This window comes from Oncorhynchus tshawytscha, linkage group LG21 (genome assembly GCF_018296145.1).
Source record: "Oncorhynchus tshawytscha isolate Ot180627B linkage group LG21, Otsh_v2.0, whole genome shotgun sequence".
Classification (NCBI taxonomy): domain Eukaryota; kingdom Metazoa; phylum Chordata; class Actinopteri; order Salmoniformes; family Salmonidae; genus Oncorhynchus; species Oncorhynchus tshawytscha.
In genome coordinates, this window is record NC_056449.1 from 18090327 (window position 1) to 18114226 (window position 23900).

General features: G+C 40.8%; 1 protein-coding gene across 1 annotated transcript in view; it reads left to right on the forward strand.

The window, feature by feature from the left end:
• LOC112247604 (relaxin receptor 1-like) overlaps positions 1–23900 on the forward strand; it is a 99553-nt gene that overhangs the window by 71040 nt on the left and 4613 nt on the right. The window contains exons 4-16 of the mRNA XM_024416411.2: positions 2851–2956; positions 4640–4711; positions 5925–5996; positions 6193–6264; positions 6468–6539; positions 6743–6811; positions 6900–6971; positions 7246–7317; positions 7893–7964; positions 8114–8185; positions 8825–8896; positions 16176–16405; positions 18194–18604. Coding sequence (XP_024272179.1) covers positions 2851–2956; positions 4640–4711; positions 5925–5996; positions 6193–6264; positions 6468–6539; positions 6743–6811; positions 6900–6971; positions 7246–7317; positions 7893–7964; positions 8114–8185; positions 8825–8896; positions 16176–16405; positions 18194–18604 — 1464 coding nt within the window. The remainder of the gene's footprint in view (positions 1–2850; positions 2957–4639; positions 4712–5924; positions 5997–6192; positions 6265–6467; positions 6540–6742; positions 6812–6899; positions 6972–7245; positions 7318–7892; positions 7965–8113; positions 8186–8824; positions 8897–16175; positions 16406–18193; positions 18605–23900) is intronic.

Here is a 23900-nt window from a genome sequence, read left to right on the forward strand (position 1 = left end):
ATGAGGGGGTTGAACTGGCATGTAGATGTCAGGGCAGTAAAACATGAGGGGGTTGAACTGGCATGTAGATGTCAGGGCAGTAAAACATGAGGGGGTTGAACTGGCATGTAGATGTCAGGGCAGTAAAACATGAGGGGGTTGAACTGGCATGTAGATGGCAGGGCAGAAAAAATATGAGGGGATTGAACGGGCAAGGAGATGGCAGGGCAGTAAAACATGAGGGGATTGAACTGTCAAGGAGATGGCAGGGCAGTAAAACATCAGGGGATTGAACTGTCAAGGAGATGGCAGGGCAGTAAAACATGAGGGGATTGAACTGTCAAGGAGATGGCAGGGAAGCAAAACATGAGGGGATTGAACTTTCAAGGAGCGGGCAGGGAAGTAAAACATGAGGGGATTGAACTTTCAAGGAGATAGCAGGGAAGTAAAACATGAGGGGATTGAACTGTCAAGGAGATAGCAGGGAAGTAAAACATAAGGGGATTGAACTGTCAAGGAGATAGCAGGGAAGTAAAACATGAGGGGATTGAACTGTCAAGGAGATAGCAGGGAAGTAAAACATGAGGGGATTGAACTGGCATGTAGATGGCAGGGCAGTTAAACATGAGGGGTTGAACTGGCTGGTAGATGACAGGGCAGTAAAACATGAGGGGTTGAACTGGCTGGTAGATGACAGGGCAGTAAAGCATGAGGGGATTGAACGGGCAAGTGGATGGTAGGGCAGTAAAACATGTGGGGGTTGAACTGGCAATTAGATGGCCAGGGTTTCAGATCCAAGGTACGTGCTCTTAGTATCTCCAGAGCCGCGGCACTGCAGCTGACCCTTCAACTGACCCTGTGCTCCTCCCACATGTGTGAGTTAGTTGTTTGAAACCCTGTTGTGTACTGTAAGGTCAAAGGTAGAACAACTATACTAACTTTACATGTTGACGAAAACTTACTGAACTATACTAACTTTGCATGTAGCCAAAACGTACCGACTGAAGCAAAGTTTTGATATAGCAACTGCTTCACTCCAATTCGCCTGATGTCCCTAATATCCAATTCTAACATTCAGATGTCTTTATTTATTTAAGTTTGTGGTTCTGGAACTGAATATTACAGGCCAGATGGAAGTCTAGCGGTTTCGAATGGTCCATTTGTGCTGCCTCCCAGAGGCATTAAGACAGTGCTTTAAACAGATGAGGATTAGTCAGACATCTCCTCGCTAGAACATTCCTAAAATGTCCTTATTTAGTTTCGGAATAATGCAATTTAATTTTAACCACGACTGACATGCTATCAGATAACAAGCAATAAGCGTTTCCTGATTGAATAAACAGGTTTGTTTTCTTCCAAGACTGTGCATATAATCCTTTGATTATGTCCAATGTTCTCTGAAATGTCTTTGTTACAGAGTTACAGGTTTTCAATCCATTAGTAACTTTATTGTTAGTAGGACAGAGGTCACTGATAAGAACATTTTAAAATTGCATATTTCCCGTCTTTCAAAAATACTTTTGAAATGAGTGAGGAATATGAGATTTCACACTTCAGGTCAAATGCAAACCTCCTCTTCATTTTAGTCATTAGATATGCATTGCATTAGATGTCATTCTTCCTACAGATGTTTCTTTCTTTGAACATCAGAACATGATTCAAATGTGTCCTCAACAGTACATCAATATTAGTCTGCTGATTTTCATTCTTCCCATAATTTAGTCATGACACAATATAAGTGTACTCTATGACACTGATCAAAAAAACATCTAGTAATGAAAAAGGAAATCAACACTACAGAACTTGAAGACGTGATTTGAATACCCTTGATATTTTAATATTCCCATTCCTTTATGCCTGATTATAATTCCCCTCAAATATATAGGATTTTTTTCTGATGATATCCACTTTACTGTATCCTATATCAAGCATGGTCCCTTATCCATTTAAAAAATGTCCTGCCGGAACCTGGACTTCTTGTCTTTGGCAAATAATACCTAAACTACTCACATAATCACAGTCATCCTCTCTATTCCTGGAACCTCCGAGTCAGCCTCTGACATGAGGCCCCAATTCAATCGATTGCAGCTTCGCATTGTTTCTCTGTGGCCGTTTGTAACGGTGTTGAGATTGTGCCGTAACCACATTCCACATCTTGAAATGTCTCCGCTAGTGCTATCAAATTGGTACCTTTTCGGTGGAGTAATGGGCAAATACGTTGTCTGGCAGGGGGTCACGCGTTTGCGATGCAGAAGGTCTCTGATGTTAGCCTTTGTAAGAACACTGTGACCCCCTGTAAGCAAAACTGCAAAGCAAGCACAAGTCACGTGTCTCTAACGTACATAGGCAGTGATTAAGACTGGTCCCTGATGCTCTCCTATGTCTCTCAGATCTTTTTTTTTTTATTAATTCACTGTTGATACAATCCCAAAATGTTTTGTATGTCAGCAGTCAAAAACTTGAAAGTCTAATGTCTTGCCTATGCATTTTGAGACTGTATCAACAGTGGGTGGACTAATTAAGAAAATACCGAAAGATAGTTTGTGAGTGGATTTACCCTTTAACGCTAGTCCAAATTCCTTGTTGTAATTTATTTTCATTGCTATCTTTTTTTGGTCCAGTATGACTCGTGGATGTCCATTAGACACAGGAGGCTGCTGAGAGGAGGACAACTCATAATAACGCTGGAACTGAGCGAATGGAATGTCATCAAACACATGGAAACCATGTGTTGGACGTATTTGATACAATTCCACAAATTCGGATCCAGCCATTACCACGAGCCAGTCCTCCCCAATTAAGGTGCCACCAACCTCCTCTGGCATTAGACAATAACATATTCTTCCTCTGTCTTCTCTCTTCCTCCTCCAGTGCTGGGGGCTGTTCCAGAGCCGTGCCAGTGCAGAGACCTGGAGCTGGACTGTGACGGTGCCCAGTTTCACCATGTCCCAGCAGTGTCCATTAACGTCACCATGATGTGAGTTGACACACACACACACACCTTTGAGGAGTTCATAAATAATATGCACACAATGACACTCACTCACACACACACACACCTGATAAGCCTTCTTCGTTGAGACATTTGCATCTGACTGGAAGTGTGCATACTTTCTTCTGTTTCTCCTGTGAATTGGAAGAGAAAAAGGATTTAAACAAAGTGTCTCGCTCAGTTAGCTAATGAGTGTCTTGATGGAAGTTTGTTTGTGGAGGTTGGTTTAAGTCCTAGGGCTGTTCTCTGCTGTACTGGAACAGTCTTTTTGACAGAGGAAAATGAGACTTGAATCTCTTTACTGAAGCCTGCTAAAGCTTACTGAAGGCTACTGGAATATCTCTACTGAAGCCTACAGAAGCCTACTGGAATATCTTTACTGAAGCCGTCTAAAGCCCACTGAAGCCTACTCGAATATCTTCACTGAAGCCGACTAAAGCCTACTGGAATCTCTTTACTGAAGACTACTAAAGCCTACTGAAGCCTACTCGAATATCTTTACTGAAACCTACTGAAGCCTACTGGAATCTCTTTACTGAAGCCTAATAAAGCCTACTGGAATCTCTTTACTGAAGCTGAATGAAGGCCACTGGAATCTCTTTACTGAAGCCTAATAAAGCCTATTGGAATATCTTTACTGAAGCCTACTAAAGCATACTGAAGCCTACCAAAACCTACTGGAATCTATTTATTTAAGCCTACTGAAGCATAGTAAAGCCTACTGGAATCTCTTTACTGAAGCCTACTAAAGCCTACTGGAATCTCTTTGTTGAAGCCTACTAAAACCTACTGGAATCTCTTTACTGAAGCCTACTAAAACCTACTGGAATGTGAGACAAACTGAAGGTAAGGATATGATTATTACAAAATGTATTTATAACAAGATGATGTATAATATACATCATCATTTCAATTCATGCATTATGCAAAAGAATGACAACAATAATTATACATTATCACAAGGAGCTCGCCCTTTCTCAGTCTCACAATAGTATGTCTCCCTATCATATTGGCCCTACATTGTTTAGATAATGGCCCATTTGGGCCCCATGTTTCTCATCCTTCCATATTGGGGACATCCAGTTCCACTTGACTATTCATCAACAAAACAATGTGTTGTTTGTTTGCTTGATGGGTAAACCTTGAAGGCACAATTTGCATGGAGAATAATTCAATTATGTCAATTGCTTATCATCGCCGCCTATTCCTTCTCCAATTGGCTCAGCTTTCATCAAGGTGCTGTAGACTACTGCAGCATCCTTCACATTGTTCATTTTCAATTAAAATGCTTTCTTCACTAATTCAAAGTGTATCTCCGTAAACTCGGGTAAACGTGGCCATAGTGCTAATCGAGGTGGAATGAGCTTAGATAACGATTCAACTACAAATGTCAACATATTATCTCTGTCACTCCATAAAGAAAGATGTTCCTCTTCTGTTTGGAATAATGATGTGTTTTATCACCAGTCCTATTTGAAACATAATTGGAAGATTGTTTGCATTTGGGACAACGTATGATCACATAGAAACCTTAAACAGACACTGGACCGAGAACATTTTTTTTTTGGCCTTTTTTAATTGACACAGTATTGTTTGGTGGCACAATGTTATGTTTATGACATTTTTAATTTTACCTAGTCGACCTTATGAACTATTCACATCTCACAGGTCACTGCAAAGGAACCGACTCCGGATATTGAATGGTGACATATTCTATAAGTACCAGAGTCTTCAGAAATTGTAAGTTGTCATTACATTTATTTTAAAAAATGTATTCAGGCAAGAGAAGTCACTTGGTTGAGTTGTAGACTGCTAGTGAAGCATTCAGTCGTTGAGAAATAATTTTGTTAGCACTTCAAAAACACACACTGATAGACCAACCTGTCAAGTCCACTGTGACAGACATGGACATAATTCTAAGCATTGTTTGTCCCCTTTTGATGGCCAAAACAAGCTTACAAAGGATGTTTTATCAAGACTCACCTTTGGATGATGGTTGTGAGGAAAGTGGACTTTCACGATTGTTCACCACATCATTCAGTCTATCTTGTGGTGCCTGAAACATATTGGCATCATGGAAGTTGTAGAGCGAGGAGGAGACTGAACACATGCCTCATAGACTGCTAAGAACTATCTATCGAATAAAGTCAGCTTTGTAGTATTGTTTGGGTAATCTTTCATTTGAGCGTTGCTTGCAATTTTCTTATAAAAAAATATTATCAAACCAAATATCATGAAAGTATGTACCAATTGGTATTTTTATTTTGTCGTTCTAATCTACAGCGAGCCATTTTTATTTAGTTTTTATGTATAAAATAGCAGGACAGTTGATGCTATGGTTCAACTGTAAGTTCTATTGAAAAGCACTTCAATGGAGGAAATCTTCTGTCAGCTGCTTTCACAACCATGCCAAAATCCTCATCTCGCTTGACAGCTTGCCAAAAAGATTCCTCAGCACTGTAAACATTGCCTGTCTGTTCTATTTAGCAGTATTGCAAGCTAAATTGGAAAGGCTAAATACGACACCTGACAGAAAACACAATTTTGGGTGGGTTGATCAACCTGTGATCTAAACTTCGTCTGAAGTGCAGTTCATGTTAGAAATGTGAGGCTTCTGTACTTGTTGTAACTTGTTGTAATATGTTGTAATTGGTTGTAACTTGTTGTAACATACTGTAACTTGTTGTAACTTGTTGTAACATGCTGTAACTTGTTGTAACATGCTGTAACTTGTTGTAACATGCTGTAACTTGTTGTAACTTGTTGTAACATGTTATAACTTGTGGTAACATGCTGTAACTTGTTGTAACATTGTTGTTACATGTTGTAACTCTTTGTAGCGTGTTGTAACATGTTGTAACTTGTTGTAACGTGTTAGCCATTGTGGCAGTTGTTCTCCTCAACACACAAATTCTATGAATGTTTGTAACATACTTCTAACATACTACTTCAGATATCTACAACATAACAGAATCCGAGCTGTGAGCCCTAATGCATTCAGAGGACTGTACAATCTAACAAGACTGTGAGTTCATTATATTCATCCATCCGTGCAATTGACAGTGTTATGTTGAACTTTGTTCTTGATCAAACAACTAAGTTCTTCATAATGAATGTTGTTGATTTAAGTTGAATGAATGTTGTTGAAATAAAGGGTAAATAATTCCTATGAATTGTTTCAGAGAACCGTGCGTATTTAAAATCAGTATTCTCTGCCTCAGATATTTAAGCTACAACAAGATATCCATCCTGATGCCTGGGGTGTTCCAAGATCTACACAAACTGGAGTGGTTGTAGGTTTTCCTTACTGGCACATTCTGTATATCCTGTGTGCCAATATAGACATACTGCTAACATAAATGGAACAAAGACATCACATTTTTAGACAGCCTTCAGCAAAAAAGCTTGTATCGCTGCAGTTTCCTTTGAACCAATGCTCAGCCAAATACTTCACTTAATAAAAGAGCTGAAAATAAACTTTACCCTCTGGTTGTAGGATCCTTGAAAACAACAGTATCCATCAGATATCCCCCACAACCTTTTCAGGCTTGCGCTCCTTGGTACTCCTGTGAGTTTCATTTCTACCTCTACCTTCTTGAGTTGGTCTTGTTTTGCTTTTACCCTCTAAGAAGTTTTTTCATATGCACTTAATTGAAGTGCCCCAGTATTTTTAAGGGCCTATTTGATATGTTTACGTATATTGGCAGAGTGTTGTTTTCTTTGATCGGCACAAAAATCAGACCGCTCTTGTTTTGTTGTATTGGTTCACAGGGTTTTGTTGAACAACGCTCTGACAATGCTGGATGACATCTGCCTGGAAATGCCAAGACTTAACTGGCTGTAAGTTTGGAAGTCAGCAAATCAAAGAGCTTTGTTATCGGCATGATATTAATTTTAAATATGTTTTTGTGCACTTGTGTGTCTCCAGGGACATGGAGGGGAATCAAATTGAAAGTGTCGGAAACGTAACATTCTGGTCATGCAACATGATGACTGTGCTGTAAGTGTGAATTAATACATTTCAATCTTCAGAATAGATTCTGTTTTTCCCCCCATCTGTGTCCTTGGCTTTCCCAGTAGGCGATAACCCATTACAATCCCAAATATCAACAGCAATTTGTTTCCACGAGGGGTTCTAAATATTAGACCCAAAAGCAACACTCTTGTTTAATTGCTTTTAGAACCAACAGAGAAGAGGAGGGGAATAAAGTAAGAAAATTGCTTTCTCTGTTTTATAATTCTTGTTTTGACCGTCTTTCTTCAACTCTTTCTAGCGTCCTACAGAGTAACAGAATCAGTCACATACATGAACAGGCTTTTTCATTTCTGCAAAAACTTGGGGAATTGTAAGTTATTATGTTTTGTTTGCCTCAGACATGAAATTGCATGACATCTTCCTTTATCATCCCCAGACACGCAGTGGTACTGCACATCTTCATCTATTCCACGGACTTTTTGAAGAATTTAGATACTACCATATTATTAGTAAAGACTGTACTATAAATATACAGTGCAGTACAGGGCTGAAATTTATTGCAACCCAAAATGTGCCCGAATAGGAAAACAACATGTTCCCAAGCCAAGAAGATGTTCATTATGATTTATATTTTATGTGTTTTGGTTAATCCTAGTATTTATCCTAACATGCTTTTCCACTGGTATCCGGATTTGCAGAACAGTGGGGAGTCTTTGAGTGTCTCCAATATACGCATACACATAACCATGTTAGTCATGGTGAACACAAATATGTGGTGCATCTAGCTTAACACAATGCTTATCAAGTAGACTAATGGATTCCAGGAATTTATCATTAACATTAATAGGAACACAGCATGCATGTGTGATTAGGTGGTCATGTAAGCCATGTAAACCTTATGTAAGTTTCATATGTTGTTTCCAATAAATAGCTTTGTCTCCACAGAGATCTGTCCAGCAACAGACTCCTGGCAATCCCTCCCAATCTCTTTGTTCATCTGGGAGATTTACTACAGCTGTGAGTCAGATCCACACTCGAATCTATGCACAAACGTTATTTTAATATTTTAAACGTTTTTCTTGCACTAACGTTGAAAGACATACACATACAGCTATGGTGCTATAGTTATTGTTGGATATTATGTCTAATGATTGATGCTCTTACAGAAACATCTCGTATAACCCTATCGCGGATCTGCAAATTGACCACTTTGATAACTTGCATAAATTGAAATCATTGTAAGTAGCCTGTATGTTTTTCACTGCTCACTTTGTGAATGAATGTCACACTTGAGAGGGGATCCATTAGTAGTAATATCAGGTGCAGAAAATATATAGTTCTTGTAAATATGCAAGAGGCCATTTAAATGAAATCTACATAATATATATTTTTTAAATAACATTTTTCCAACCACAAGAACATGTGTGTACAGTTAGCACATCCTCCCTCTACATCCCTTTCTGTGGCTCTTTCAGACTAACTAAAAATCCATCCATCTATTTAACTCATTTCAATTACATACACTATATAATCATATCCCCTGATGATGCACTTTTTCAATTTGCACCCTATCATACAAGAGAATTATGTGGCACTTAACATGTAATTTGTGTATTATGTGTTCAATGTATTATCGTATTGGAACAGAGTGCACTTACTGGCCCACACATCAGGAATTCCCTCATTCACACATATCAAGAAAGAAAACAAATAGCATTGTAGGTAATATATCAAAGCTTATCATCAAAAGCACTTTGTGAAAGACCAACAATTTTGTGGAAAGAGCGTTGCAAAGAGGGCCTCTGAAATTCAAATATTTGGTTTTGTTTGTTTTTCTATGTAAGCTCCTAAGGGGAACAATTTTTTTATTTTTTTAGGAGCATAGAGGGAATTGAGATAGGGAACATACAGCGAAGGATGTTTGAACCACTCAAACACTTGACCCATATGTGAGTAATTCGTTCATTTTGTTTCATCGTAAAGATTTGGGATGTGTATTTGAAGATCAATCCCAAATTAAACTTTGGACACTTTTTTATGACTGATTTGTGATGAATGTTGTGGTAAGTTGTTTAAAAAGCATTATTTCTGGAATAAAATACAAAATGCATACAAAACAAATCAAACGTTTGGACACCTACTCATTCAAGGGTTTTTCTTCATTTTTACTATTTTCTACATTGTAGAATAATAGTGAAGACATCAAAACTATGAAATAGTATGGAAGCATGTAGTAACCAAAAAAGTGTTAAACAAATCTAAATCTATTTTAGATTTTAGATTCTTCAAAGTAGCCACCCTTAGCCTTGATGACAGCTTTACACACTCTTAGCATTCTCTCAACCAGCTTCATGAGGTAATTTCAATTAACAGGTGTGCTTTGTTAAAAGTTCATTTAAAGGAATTTCTTTCCTTCTTAATGCTTTTGAGCCAATCAGTTGTGTTGTGACAAGGTAGGGGTGGTATACAGACGATAGCTCTATTTGGTAAAAGTCCATATTATGGCAAGAACAGCTCAAATAAGCAAAGAGAAACGACAGTCCATCCATTACTTTAAGACATGAAGGTCAGTCAATCTGGAAAATGTCAAGAACTTTAAATGTTTCTTCAAATGCAGTCACAAAAACCATCAAGCGCTATGATGAATCTCGCTCTCGTGAGGACCGCCACGGGAATGGAAGACCCAGAGTTACCTCTGCTGCAGAAGATACGTTAATTAGAGTTACCAGCCTCAGATTGCAACCCAAATAAATGCTTCACAGAGTCCAATTAAAAGACACATCTCAACATTAACTGTTCAGAGGAGACTGTGTGAATCAGGCCTTCATGGTCGAATTGCTGAAAATAAACCACGACTAAAGGACATCAATAAGAAGAAGACTTGACTGGGCCACGAAACATGAGCAATGGACATTAGACTGGTGGAAATCTGTCCTTTGGTTTGATGAGTCCAAATTTGCATTTTTTTGGTTCCAACCGGTGTTTCGTTGTGAGATGCAGAGTAGGTGAACGGATGATCTCCACATGTGTGGTTCCCACCGTGAAGCATGGAGGAGCAGGTGTGATGTTTTGGGAGTGCTTTGCTGGTGACACTGTCAGTGACTTATTTACAATTCAAGGCACACTTAACCAGCATGGCTACCACAGCATTCTGGAGCGATCTGGTTTGCGCTTAGTGGGACTGTCATTTATTTTTCAACAGAACAATGACCCAACCCACCTCGAGGCTGTGTAAGGGCTATTTGACCAGGAAGGAGAGTGATAGAGTGCTGCATCAGATGACCTGGGCGCTATAATCACCTAACCTCAACCCAATTGAGATGGTTTGGGATGAGTTGGACATCAGAGTGAAGGAAAAACAGCAAACAAGTGCTCAGTATATGTGGGAACTCCTGCAAGATTGTTGGAAAAGCATTCCAGGTGAAGCTGGTTGGGAGAATGCCAAGAGTGTGCAAAGTTGTCATCAAGGCAAAGGGTGGCTACTTTGAAGAATCTCAAATATTAAATATTTTTGGATTTGTTTAACACATTTTTGGTTGTTAAATGATTCCATATGTGTTATTTAATAGTTTTGATGTTTTCACTATTATTCTACAATGTAGAAATTAAAGAAAGAAAACCCCTTGAATGAGTAGGTGTGCCCAAACTTTTGACTGGTACTGTACTTTCCCATACGTACTTTCTATTGCAAACATTTCTTAGTCAATCTGGCCCCTTATCTGAAGCTTGAATGTCCACTCCCAACTGTATGATCTCAACTGTGCATTACATCACATACAGTGCTTTCAGAAAGTATTCACACCCATTGACTTTCAGGATTTTGATTGTACAGCCTGAATTTTTTTTATTTTTTTTATTTAAAATGTAAATCAAATCAAATCAAATTTTATTTGTCACATACACATGGTTAGCAAATGTTAATGCGAGTGTAGCGAAATGCTTGTGCTTCTAGTTCCGACATTCTATGACCAACAAGTAATCTAGCTAACAATTCCAAAACTACTACCTTATAGACACAAGTGTAAGGGGATAAAGAATATGTACATAAAGATATATGAATGAGTGATGGTACAGAGCGGCATAGGCAAGATACAGTAGATGGTATTGAGTGCAGTATATACATATGATATACATATGAGATGAGTATGTAAACAAAGTGGCATAGTTAAAGTGGCTAGTAATACATGTATTACATAAAGATGCAGTAGATGATATAGAGTACAGTATATACATATACATATGAGATGAATAATGTAGGGTATGTAACATTATATTAGGTAGCATTGTTTAAAGTGGCTAGTGATATATTTTACATCATTTCCCATCAATTCCCATTATTAAAGTGGCTGGAGTTGAGTCAGTGTGTTGGCAGCAGCCACTCAATGTTAGTGGTGGCTGTTTAACAATCTGATGGCCTTGAGATAGAAGCTTTTTTTCAGTCTCTCGGTCCCAGCTTTGATGCACCTGTACTGACCTCGCCTTCTGGATGATAGCGGGGTGAACAGGCAGTGGCTCGGGTGGTTGTTGTCCTTGATGATCTTTATGGCCTTCCTGTGACATCGGGTGGTGTAGGTGTCCTGGAGGGCAGGTAGTTTGCCCCCGGTGATGCGTTGTGCAGACCTCACTACCCTCTGGAGAGCCTTACGGTTGTGGGCGGAGCAGTTGCCGTACCAGGTGGTGATACAGCCCGACAGGATGCTCTCGATTGTGCATCTGTAGAAGTTTGTGAGTGCTTTTGGTGACAAGCCGAATTTCTTCAGCCTCCTGAGGTTGAAGAGGCGCTGCTGCGCCTTCTTCACGATGCTGTCTGTGTGGGTGGACCAATTCAGTTTGTCTGTGATGTGTACGCCGAGGAACTTAAAACTTACTACCCTCTCCACTACTGTTCCATCGATGTGGATAGGGGTGTTCCCTCTGCTGTTTCCTGAAGTCCACAATCATCTCCTTAGTTTTGTTGACGTTGAGTGTGAGGTTATTTTCCTGACACCACACTCCGAGGACCCTCACCTCCTCCCTGTAGGCCGTCTCGTCGTTGTTGGTAATCAAGCCTACCACTGTTGTGTCGTCCGCAAACTTGATGATTGAGTTGGAGGCGTGCGTGGCCACGCAGTCGTGGGTGAACAGGGAGTACAGGAGAGGGCTCAGAACGCACCCTTGTGGAGCCCCAGTGTTGAGGATCAGCGGGGTGGAAATGTTGTTGCCTACCCTCACCACCTGGGGGCGGCCCGTCAGGAATTCCAGTACCCAGTTGCACAGGGCGGGGTCGAGACCCAGGGTCTCGAGCTTGATGACGAGCTTGGAGGGCACTATGGTGTTAAATGCCGAGCTGTAGTCGATGAACAGCATTCTCACATAGGTATTCCTCTTGTCCAGATGGGTTAGGGCAGTGTGCAGTGTGGTTGAGATTGCATCGTCTGTGGACCTATTTGGGCGGTAAGCAAATTGGAGTGGGTCTAGGGTGTCAGGTAGGGTGGAGGTGATATGGTCCTTGACTAGTCTCTCAAAGCACTTCATGATGACGGAAGTGAGTGCTACGGGGCGGTAGTCGTTTAGCTCAGTTACCTTAGCTTTCTTGGGAGCAGGAACAATGGTGGCCCTCTTGAAGCATGTGGGAACAACAGACCGGGATAGGGATTGATTGAATATGTCCATAAACACACCAACCAGCTGGTCTGCGCATGCTCTGAGGGCGCGGCTGGGGATGCCGTCTGGGCCTGCAGCCTTGCGAGGGTTGACACGTTTAAATGTTTTCCTCACGTCGGCTGCAGTGAAGGAGAGTCCACATGTTTTAGTTGCGGGCCGTGTCAGTGGCACTGTATTGTCCTCAAAGCGGGCAAAAAAGGTATTTAGTCTGCCTGGGAGCAAGACATCCTGGTCCGTGACGGGGCTGGTTTTCTTTTTGTAATCCGTGATTGACTGTAGACCCTGCCACATACCTCTTGTGTCTGAGCCGTTGAATTGAGATTCTACTTTGTCTCTATACTGACGCTTAGCTTGTTTGATTGCCTTGCGGAGGGAATAGTTACACTGTTTGTATTCGGTCATGTTTCCGGTCACCTTGCCCTGATTAAAAGCAGTGGTTCGGGCTTTCAGTTTCACGCGAATGCTGCCATCAATCCACGGATTCTGGTTTGGGAATGTTTTAATCGTTGCTATGGGAACGACATCTTCAACGCACGTTCTAATGAACTCGCTCACCGAATCAGCGTACTCTGTTATGGGTGTAAGATGGCACAGTGATGCCATCTGTTGGTAAATGTTCATTACTGCAACTCTTGTGTTTTTACCGGGGTGCTTGAGATACCCGGATGTGTTGTCATGTACTGAACAAGACTGGTTACTCGCTTCAATGCCTCCATCTCGTCATTTAACATTCAAACATATTTGTCAATGTTGTTGTCTGACGCAATACGAAACATATCCCAGTCCACGTGATGGAAGCTGTCTTGGAGTGTGGAATCAGATTGGTCGGACCAGCGTTGAACAGACCTCAGCGAGGGAGCTTCTTGTTTTAGTTTCTGTCTGTAGGCAGGGATCAACAAAATGGAGTCGTGGTCAGCTTTTCCGAAAGGAGGGCGGGGCAGGGCCTTATATGCGTCGCGGAAGTTAGAATAGCAGTGATCCAAGGTTTTTCCAGCCCTGGTTGCGCAATCGATATTCTGATAAAATTTAGGGAGTCTTGTTTTCAGATTAGCCTTGTTAAAATCCCCAGCTACAATGAATGCAGCCTCCGGATAAATTGATTCTAGTTTGAAAAGAGTCTCATAAAGTTCGTTCAGAGCCATCGATGTGTCTGCTTGGGGGGGAATATATACGGCTGTGATTATAATCGAAGAGAATTCCCTTGGTAGATAATGCGGTCAACATTTGATTGTGAGGAATTCTAAATCAGGTGAACAGAAGGATTTGAGTACCTGTATGTTGTTATGATCACACCACGTCACGTTAACCATGAAGCATACGCCCCCGCCCCTCTTCTTACCAGAAAGATGCTTGTTTCTGTCTGCGCGATGCGTGGAGAAACCAGCTGGCTGCACCGACTCCGATGGCGTCTCTCCAGTGAGCCATGTTTCCGTGAAGCAAAGAACGTTACAGTCTCTGATGTCCCTCTGGAATGCTACCCTTGCTCGGATTTCATCAACCTTGTTGTCAAGAGACTGGACATTGGCGAGAAGAATGCTAGGGAGTGGTGCACGATGTGACCGTCTCCGGAGTCTGACCAGAAGACCGCTCCGTTTCCCCCTTTTACGAAGTCGTTTTTTTGGGTCGCTGCCTGGGATCCATTCCGTTGTCCTGGGTGAAAGGCAGAACACAGGATCCGCTTCACGAAAGTCATAGTCTTGGTCGTGCTGATGGTGAGTTGACGCTGCTCTTATGTTCAGTAGTTCTTCTCGACTGTATGTAATGAAACCTAAGATGACCTGGGGTACCAATGTAAGAAATAACACGTAAAAAAAAAAAAAAAACTGCATAGTTTCCTAGGAACGCGAAGCGAGGCGGCCATCTCTGTCGGCGCCGGAAAGCTGAAATGTATTCAACCCCTTAGTTACTGTATGTCAAGCCTAAATAAGTTCAGAAGTAAAAATGTGCTTAACAAGTCACATAATAAGATTCATGGACTCACTCTGTGTGCAATAATAGTGTTTAACATGACTACCTCATCTCTGTACACCACACATACAATTATCTGTGAAGTCCATCAGTCGAGCAGTGAATTTCAAACACAGATTCAACCAGACCAGGGAGGTTTTCCAATGCCTCGTAAAGAAGGGCACCTATTGGATTTTTTAAAAAGCAGACATTAAATATTCCTATGAGCATGGTAAATGTATTAATTCCACTTTGAATGGTGTATTAATAAACCCAGTCACAAAAAGACACAGGTGTCCTTCCTAACTCAGTTGCTAGAGAGGAGGGAAACATGAGGCCAATGCTAACTTTAAAAAAGTTACAGAGTTTCATGCCTGTGATAGCAGAAAGCTGAGGATGGATCAACAACATTGTAGTTACTCAACAATACTAACCTAATTGACAGAGTGAAAAGAAGGAAGCCTGTACAGACTAAACATATTTCCAAAGCATGCATCCTGTTTGCATCAAGGCACTAAAGTAATAATGCAAATAATGTGGCAAACAGTGGATGCAGAGGGAAAAATTTACCAAGTACAATTTTTTAAAACATATAAAATAATAATGATGTATATTTTGTCTCTCTGTGTTTCATAATTTGCTTTCATTTCACAAGAGGCTGATTGTATCTCACCGGAGAAAGCATCCGAGTGAGTGAAACAGCGCCCCTCCGTCTCTGTATGTGTAGGCCATCTATCTGATGCTGTCTGGTCAAAAACAGCATTTGGCCTCCCTTGATAAAAAAAGTATAAAATAATAGCCAATCAGCTAAACTGAATGAGCTCAACTGTGGTGTGTGATTACTTTCTGAAGGCACTGTATATACTTGTGAGTAAGGTCATCCCAAAACACAAAATACAGGTCCATTCTGAGATTCACTGAAAACCAAATACTCCTGCCATATGCAGCACAACTTTGTGTCACATACTTTTTTGGCCAGCTTCTGTGCAACCTTTGGATGGGCACTATCCCCTATCCTGATAGGGGCCCTGAAACCATCCCTAATCACTACACTCTACACATGTGTAGATCACAAAGGACATGCTACAGATGTAGGATCTTAATTTGATCACTCTGTCAAATGAGAACTTACCTGCAATGCAGGAAATGTAAAACTTGTAGTGCATTCCGGGTTTAAAAAGGCTTCTGAAGTTTATAATTCCCACTTTGACATTTCAGTCTTGATTTTCCCTTATGGAAAATGTATCAACCCCTTCAAAAATGTCCAATAATCCACATAATAATTCACATTTCCTGTTGCTGCAGGATACTTTTTCTGCTGTAGCAAACTGTCTCAAATTAAGATTCTACATGTGTGGTTGTCAGTAATGTGGCAGAAATGCCACCTAGCATATTAAAGCTCAAAGTAGAGATAACTCTCATGTTGCTTATACCTGTCAATTTATTAAAGATCATGAACTGCCTAGAGGCTAGGGGTTGAGGCTAAAGACTAGGGGCTAGTGAGTGACCTAGAGGCTATAGGCTAGGGTAAGAGACTAGGGGCTAGAGGCTAGAGGGTAGAGCTCAGGGGCTAGGGATTGTTTTTGGACAGTCTCCCTCTTTCACCCTGTTCATTGATTTCTCTCCTGTTGTGTTTAGTTACTTTAAGAAGTTCCAGTACTGTGGGTACGCCCCTCATGTGCGCAGCTGCAAGCCCAACACGGATGGTATCTCCTCCTTCGAGGACCTCCTGGCTAACATTGTCCTGAGGGTCTTCGTCTGGGTGGTGTCGGCCACCACGTGCTTCGGCAACATCTTTGTCATCTGCATGCGCTCCTACATCCGATCGGAGAATAAGCTCCATGCCATGTGTATAATCTCCTTGTGTTGTAAGAAACAGCTTTCAGATCTTTCAACTCAGGCCTCCATTCAATTGATTTCAGATAAAGGAAAACCTTACTGCAGCTTCATTCAGAATGTTTACTCTGTATCATAAGGGAAGGTGAGGTTTCAGCTTCATTCAGAATGTTTACACTGTATCATAAGGGAAGGTGAGGTTTCAGCTTCATTCAGAATGTTTACTCTGTATCATAAGGGAAGGTGAGGTTTCAACTTCATTCAGAATGTTTACTTTGTATTGTAAGGGAAGGTATGAGCTTCATTCAGGATGTTTACTCTGTATCATAAGGGAAGGTGAGGTTTCAATTTCATTTAGAATGTTTACTCTGTATCCTAAGGGAAGGTGAGGTTTCACTCCAATATCCAAGGACAATGTCCAAGAGAGGGACAACTTCTGGGGTGTCGATTAAAATGTGAACATCACAGATACAGAGTGAACATTCTTAGTGAACCCTCAGCGCAGGTTTCCTTGATCCGCAAACAATTGAATTGGGGTCTTTAGCTTTAATATGCAGGTTTATTTATTTATTGAACTGTCGACAATCGCAGTGACCACCACTGAACCATTAGTACATAGTATGTTAATAATGTTGTACTACACCTAGGAGTCAGAGGGAGTCAACATTACATAGCTACATTTCATGTCTTTATGCCTTTGCTACAAGTCAGGCCCACATTTTTGCTCAATTAAACTAGATTTGTCACAGATACCGTGATGCAGGGAATGAGAGACATATTCATGTCTTAGTCCCTTGGAAGTCAGTGGGATAGCTAGATTGCCTGACTTGCCCCTGTCTGTGTGCCCTACACTGTAAGACACACCTTTCTGTTCAATTGAACTAGATAGACAGTAATATGTTTAGGACTTATCCCTGTGAAGATCAGAATGGGTTTGGAAATCCGCCAGGCTTCACAATGTAATGTGTCAGATGAAAAATGCTTTTTGACAAGCACATTTGCTACCTTTTCGTCTCAAAGGATGTGCAATTACATGGTCTAGCGCTATGTTATACAATGAGTCACTAAATGTTGTAATAGACAGAGCCTAGTGTCATTTACTGAGGGGAAGTGTGAGCGGTAAATATGTAGTCTGTTTTGGCATCACCGTGGCCAAAGTCAAACACCAGCCAGATAAATTCATCTTGGACCAAAATGATGTATTTAATTTACGTCTGAAATTTCAGTTCGATTAAAATTTTCGTTTGATTTTGTTGCACAAATATTTCATCTCTATGTTAATGGATGGCTTACTGAAAAAGGGGACATCTCAGCAGAGTCAAATAGACTTCAAAGTTTGTGTACGATAAAGTTAATATATTACCAGAAAAGTTTGTCATTGCTGATTATAACATATCAGTTTGTACATGACACTGCTATTAATCCTGAACAGATTCACTCTGAAATCAATTTGTCCATCAAATTCATACCTCAGAAGTGTCTTGAAGTTGAGCTGTGCCTATATTCCACTTGTAGATGCTCTGAAGGCATACTACTGTGACTAAAAGCTTGGCCCATTATTAAATTACGGAAGTTTGCATTGATGTAACTCTACAGTAACTATTTTCTGCATTTTATGACTGACAAATGACAGTAGAATTGATTGACTATGGAGTGAGATGTCCCTTTAATCAAGGAGATAGATTGAATGGTAGTGCACAGGTAACCGAACTCTGACGTTAGAGATCTGTTTCACTGTAAAAAGTCCAGCAGTATCAATCCATACACTGAGTTGAATTGGATCATAGTAATTACTGTTGCAACCCACTTCCACCACCCAGGTGCCGATGGCCTGATGGGTGTCTACCTCTTCATGATCGGCGCCTATGATCTCAAGTTCCGCGGCGAGTACAACCGCCACGCCCAGGCCTGGATGGACAGCGTCCAGTGTCAGGTGATCGGCTCCCTCGCCATGCTCTCTACTGAGGTCTCCGTCCTGCTGCTCACCTACCTCACCCTGGAGAAGTACATCTGTATCGTCTACCCCTTCCGGTATCTAACCCCGGGCCGCCGGCGCACCGTCTCCATTCTCCTCAGCATCTGGTTTATTGGCTTCGTCATCGCCTTCCTCCCCCTGGTCTTCAAAGGATTGTTCCGGAACTTCTATGGTACCAACGGCGTGTGTTTTCCGTTACACTCGGAGCAGCCCGAGACGACAGGGGCGCAGGTGTACTCCATCGTCATTTTCCTGGGTGGGTGTCTTATCTAACTTAATGTCACTGTCAAGGTCAAAATGTAAATGTCATTCTGAAATGAGTATTGTCTATTTCCAATTTCAGTTTGAAATTAGAATTGTTCCAATGTCACTCTGACATGAGCATTGTTCCAATGTCACTGACAGGAAGATGGCCTATTTCTATATATTTCCAAGTGCTGCTTATTAATTGTAGCTTCCATTTTAAAATCATGAGGCTCACTTATTAGCCCAGAGCTTAAAGAGGCATGCTAGTAGCCAGAGGGTTGCTGCCTGGTTCAAATCCCAAGTCTGGTAAATGAACTGGCAACAAGAAGATTGCTGTTGTCAGAATCCCAACTACCATGTTTACATCCATTGTTCCCTTGAGCGAATTGCTCTAGGGTTGCTACACTGTGGGTGGTACTGTTGCGCATTCAGCCTCTCAATGAGGGGTACATACTCTCATGGGGTTGAGAACAGAAGACATATTTCCATAATCACTGAAGGTTTCTATATATGTGCTTTTCTATAATGTATCTCATTATCTGTTACAAAGGCAGTACCACATTGGGCCCCTAAAACAAATTGATGTTGGCTCATGAACGTTGTCACACAGGCCTTTGTCCCATGTGTGTCGAACTGTAATAATTGTTTTATTTATTAAATGTAGGGGGTAGATCAGCTTTAATATGTCATTGTGATTGATTGTGGCATCCACCAATGTAATTGTCTGCATCACTTCCAATCCCCCATATATATTTTTTGCCAATATCAACATTCCTGAAACGGCTCTCGTGGAAAGGAATGGACGAAAGCGCAGCGTGGAAAGTATTAATTATTATTTTATTTTTTTAAACCTCAAACAAAATAACAAAAGTGAAAACGAAAGCTCACAGTTCTGTCAGGCACAGACACATAACAGAAAACAAGATCCCACAAAACCCAAAAGGAAAATGAGTTTCCTGGCCATGGACACAAAATATCGATGTTTTGTTCCCCGAGCCACTTAGTTATCATGTTTGCCTTATGGCAAGGTGCTCCATCATGCTGGAAAAGGCATTGTTCATCACCAAACTGTTCCTGGATGATTGGGAGAAGTTGCTCTCGGAGGATGTGTTGGTACCATTCTTTATTCATGGCTGTGTTCTTAGGCACAATTATGAGTGAGCCCACTCCCTTGGCTGAGAAGCAACCCCACACATGAATGGTCTCAGGATGCTTCACTGTTGGCATGACACAGGACTGATGGTAGCGCTCACCTTGTCTTCTCCGGACAAGCTTTTTTCCCAAACAGGGGATGCCCCAAACAGGGGATTCATCAGAGAAAATGACTTTACCCCAGTCCTCAGCAGTCCAATCCCTGTACCTTTTGCAGAATATCAGTCTGTCCCTGATGTTTTTCCAGGAGATAAGTGGCTTCTTTGCTGCCCTTCTTGACACCAGGCCATCCTCCAAAAGTCTTCTCCTCACTGTGCATGCAGATGCACTCACAACTGCCTGCTGCCATTCCTGAGCAAGCTCTGTACTGGTGGTGCTCCGATCCTGAATCAACTTTAGGAGACGGTCCTGGCGCTTGCTGGACTTTCTTGAGCGCCGTGAAGCCGTCTTCACAACAATTGAACCACTCTCCTTGATGTTCTTGATGATCCGATAAATGGTTGATTTAGGTGCAATCTTACTGGCAGCAATATCCTTGCCTGTGAAGCCCTTTTGTGCAAAGCAATGATGACGACACGTGTTTCGTTGCAGGTAATCATGTTTGATAGAAGAACAATGATTCCAAGCACCACCCTCCTTTTGAAGCTTCCAGTCTGTTATTTGAACTCAATCAGCATGACAGAGTGATCTCCAGCCTTGTCCTCGTCAACACTCACACCTGTGTTAAAGAGAGAATCACTGACATGATGTCAGCTGGTACTTTTCTGACAGGGCTGAAATGCAGTGGAAATGTTTTGGGGGGGATTCAGTTAATTTGCATGGCAAAGAGGAACTTTGCAATTAATTGCAATTAATCTGATCACTCTTCATAGCATTATGGAGTATATTCAAATTGCCATCATACAAACTGAGGCAGCAGACTTTGTGAAAATTATTATTTGTGTCATTCTCAAAACTTTTGGCCACGACTGTACATACATACACATATATACACACACACACATACACACGTACGTACATACATACCAACATACATACATACATACATACATACATACATACATACATACATACATACATACATACATACATACATACATACATACATACATACATACATACATACATACATACATACATACATACATACATACATACATACATACATACAGGTTTTTCAACCATTTCCACACATTTCTTGTTAGCAAACTATAGTTTTGGCAAGTCGGTAAACAACTGTTTACAGAAAGATTATTTAACTTATAACTCACTGTATCACAATTCCAGTGGATCAGAAGTTTACATACACTAAGTTGACTGTGCCTTTAAACAGCTTTGAATGTTCCAGAAAATGATGTCATGACTTTAGAAGCTTCTGATAGGCTAAATGACATCATTTGAGTCAATTGGAGGTGTACCTGTCGATGCATTTCAAGGCCAACCTTCAAACTCAGTGCCTCTTTGCTTGACATAAAAAGAAAAAGGAATCAGCCAAATTGTAGACCTCCACAAGTCTGGTTCATCCTTGGGAGCAATTTCCAAATGCTTGAAGGTACCATGTTCATCTGTACAAACAATAGTATGCAAATATAAACACCATGGGACCACGCAGCCGTCATACCACTCAGGAAGGAGACGTGTTCTGTCTCCTAGAGATGAACGTACTTTGGTGCGAAAAATGCAAATCAATCCCAGAACAACAGCAAAAGACCTTGTGAAGATGCTGGAGGAAACAGGTACAAAAGTATCTTTATCCACAGTAAAACGAGTCCTATATCGACATAATCTAAAAGGCTCTCAGCAAGGAAGAAGCCACTGCTCCAAAACTGTCATAAAAAAAGATAGACTATGTTTTACAACTGCATATGGGGACAAAGATCGTACTTTTTGGAGAGTACTCTCTTGTCTGATTAAACAAAAATAGAACTGTTTGGCCGTAATGACCATCGTTATGTTTGGAGGAAAAAGGGGGATGCTTGCAAGCCGAAGAACACCATCCCAACCGTGAAGCACGGGGGTGGCAGCATCGTGTTGTGGAGGTGCTTTGCTGCAGGAGGGACTGGTGCACTACACAAAATAGCATCATGAGGGAGGAAAATTATAAAATCTGCAGAGCTGGGAAGGTTGTATCGCCCATATATCTATAACATTTTATTGGTTGCAAGATTTTTGTATAATAATTTAATTAATTGAATTAATTAATTGAATCTGGTGTCGTTTTGCGTATCAGTTCATAAACCATGTGCCATGGAATCCGTACCTCAAATCTCTTCCCAACTATTTTGCAATCTACATGGCACAGCTGTCCATTTTTGGTGATTAAATGAAACTGGGATACTTTTTTATTTATCATAATTTTCTTTAACCAATTATTATCTTTAATGCAGGGCTGACAGACCAGTTCCCTATTTTTCCCCTTCGACTTTCCTCTTCCATTTTTTGCTGTAATTAGTTGGTTGTAATTTCGGGTAGAGCAGACATTTCCATATATTTTTGTTAGCTGCTTGTGTGACATAACTCCATGCATTTACAAAGATTATACATTTTTATTGAATCCAAAAATTATGTTTATATAATAATATATATATATATTAGTATATTTGAGTTTAACCACAATATTTGTTGTATTATTTGTGCTGTTATTTTTCTGGTGGATGAAATTGAAATTGCAACCAACTTTCTATGGTGTGTTTTAAAAATTGCGATATTTGGGAGATGATTTGCTTTTGAAATAACTGAAAGTGCGAGGTTGTAATCTGAATAAAGGTTAAAAAAAAGGCCAGTCTTGAACATGGGGTGAGACATTCTTATTAATTTGCATGAGAACCAGTTCGGATTTAAGTATAACTTTTGTATGACTGAAGCCTTTAGTGAGACGTCTAATGCTTAAATATTTAATAATTTCTTACCCCACGAATTCATATTCATTACATAAATAGGCCCGTTTAATTTTGTCTTGCTTGCAGTTCCTAATAAAATGGAATATTGTTTGTCTCATATAATTTAAATAACTGTTCGCTATGTGTAGGCAAGACCATAAGCAAATAGGTAAACTGGGATATGACTAAATAGTTAATCGGGGTGATTTTTCCACAAATAGACAGGTATTTTCCTTTCCATGGTAGCAAGATCTTGTCTATTTTTGCTAACTTTCTATAAACATTTATTGGAGTGAGATCATTTACTTCTTTCGGGATATGTATACCGAGTATGTCCACATCAACATCAGACCATTTTATTGGTAACCTACTGTCACAACCTCCGCCGAGGTTGGTTCCTCTCCTTGTTCGGGCGGCGTTCGGCGGTCGACGTCACCGGTCTTCTAGCCATCGCTGATCCATCTTTCATTTTCCATTGGTTTTGTCTTTATTTTCTACACACCTGGTTTTCATTATCCAATTACATGTTCAGGTATTTAACCCTCTGTTTCCCCCATGTTTGTTGTGCGTGATTATTTTTATGTTCAGTTCGGTTTATGATGGCTGGTTTTTCGACGGGTGCTGTGTTCACCCATGCGTAATATTTACCGTTGGTTATTGGTCAAGTGTATTGGTTTACCTTGTGCCGTTATTTTCTGAGTAAAGTACGTTGCTCACTCATTCTGCTCTCCTGCACCTGACTTCATGCACCAGCTACACTCGCTTTCTTTTTTAGTCATCCAAAATGTAATATAGTACTTTTATCATAATTTGGTTGTAACCTCCAGGGAGGTTAGAAAAAGTATCTAGATTCTCTGAGGCTGGAGGGATCCAAATTGTGTATTTAAAAGAACATGAATCATCAGTGTACAATGACACCTATGTTTTAATTAATATTTTTTTAATATAAAAAAGCACCTATTTTTCTCTCCGATTTTGTCGTATCCAATTGGTAGTTAGTGTTGTCTCATTGCTGTAGCTCCCGTACGGACTCGGGAGAGTCAACGGTTGAGAGCCGTGCGTCCTCCGAAACACGACCCAACCAAGCCGCAATGTTTCTTGACACAAGCTTCCTGCTTAAGCCGGAAGCTAGCCACACCAATGTGTCGGAGGAAACACCTGGCGACTGTGTCAGCATGCATGCACCCGGCTCGCCACAGGAGTCACTAGAGCGCGATAGGACAAGGACATCCCTGCTGGCCAAACCCTCCCCTAACCCGGACGACACAGTGCCAA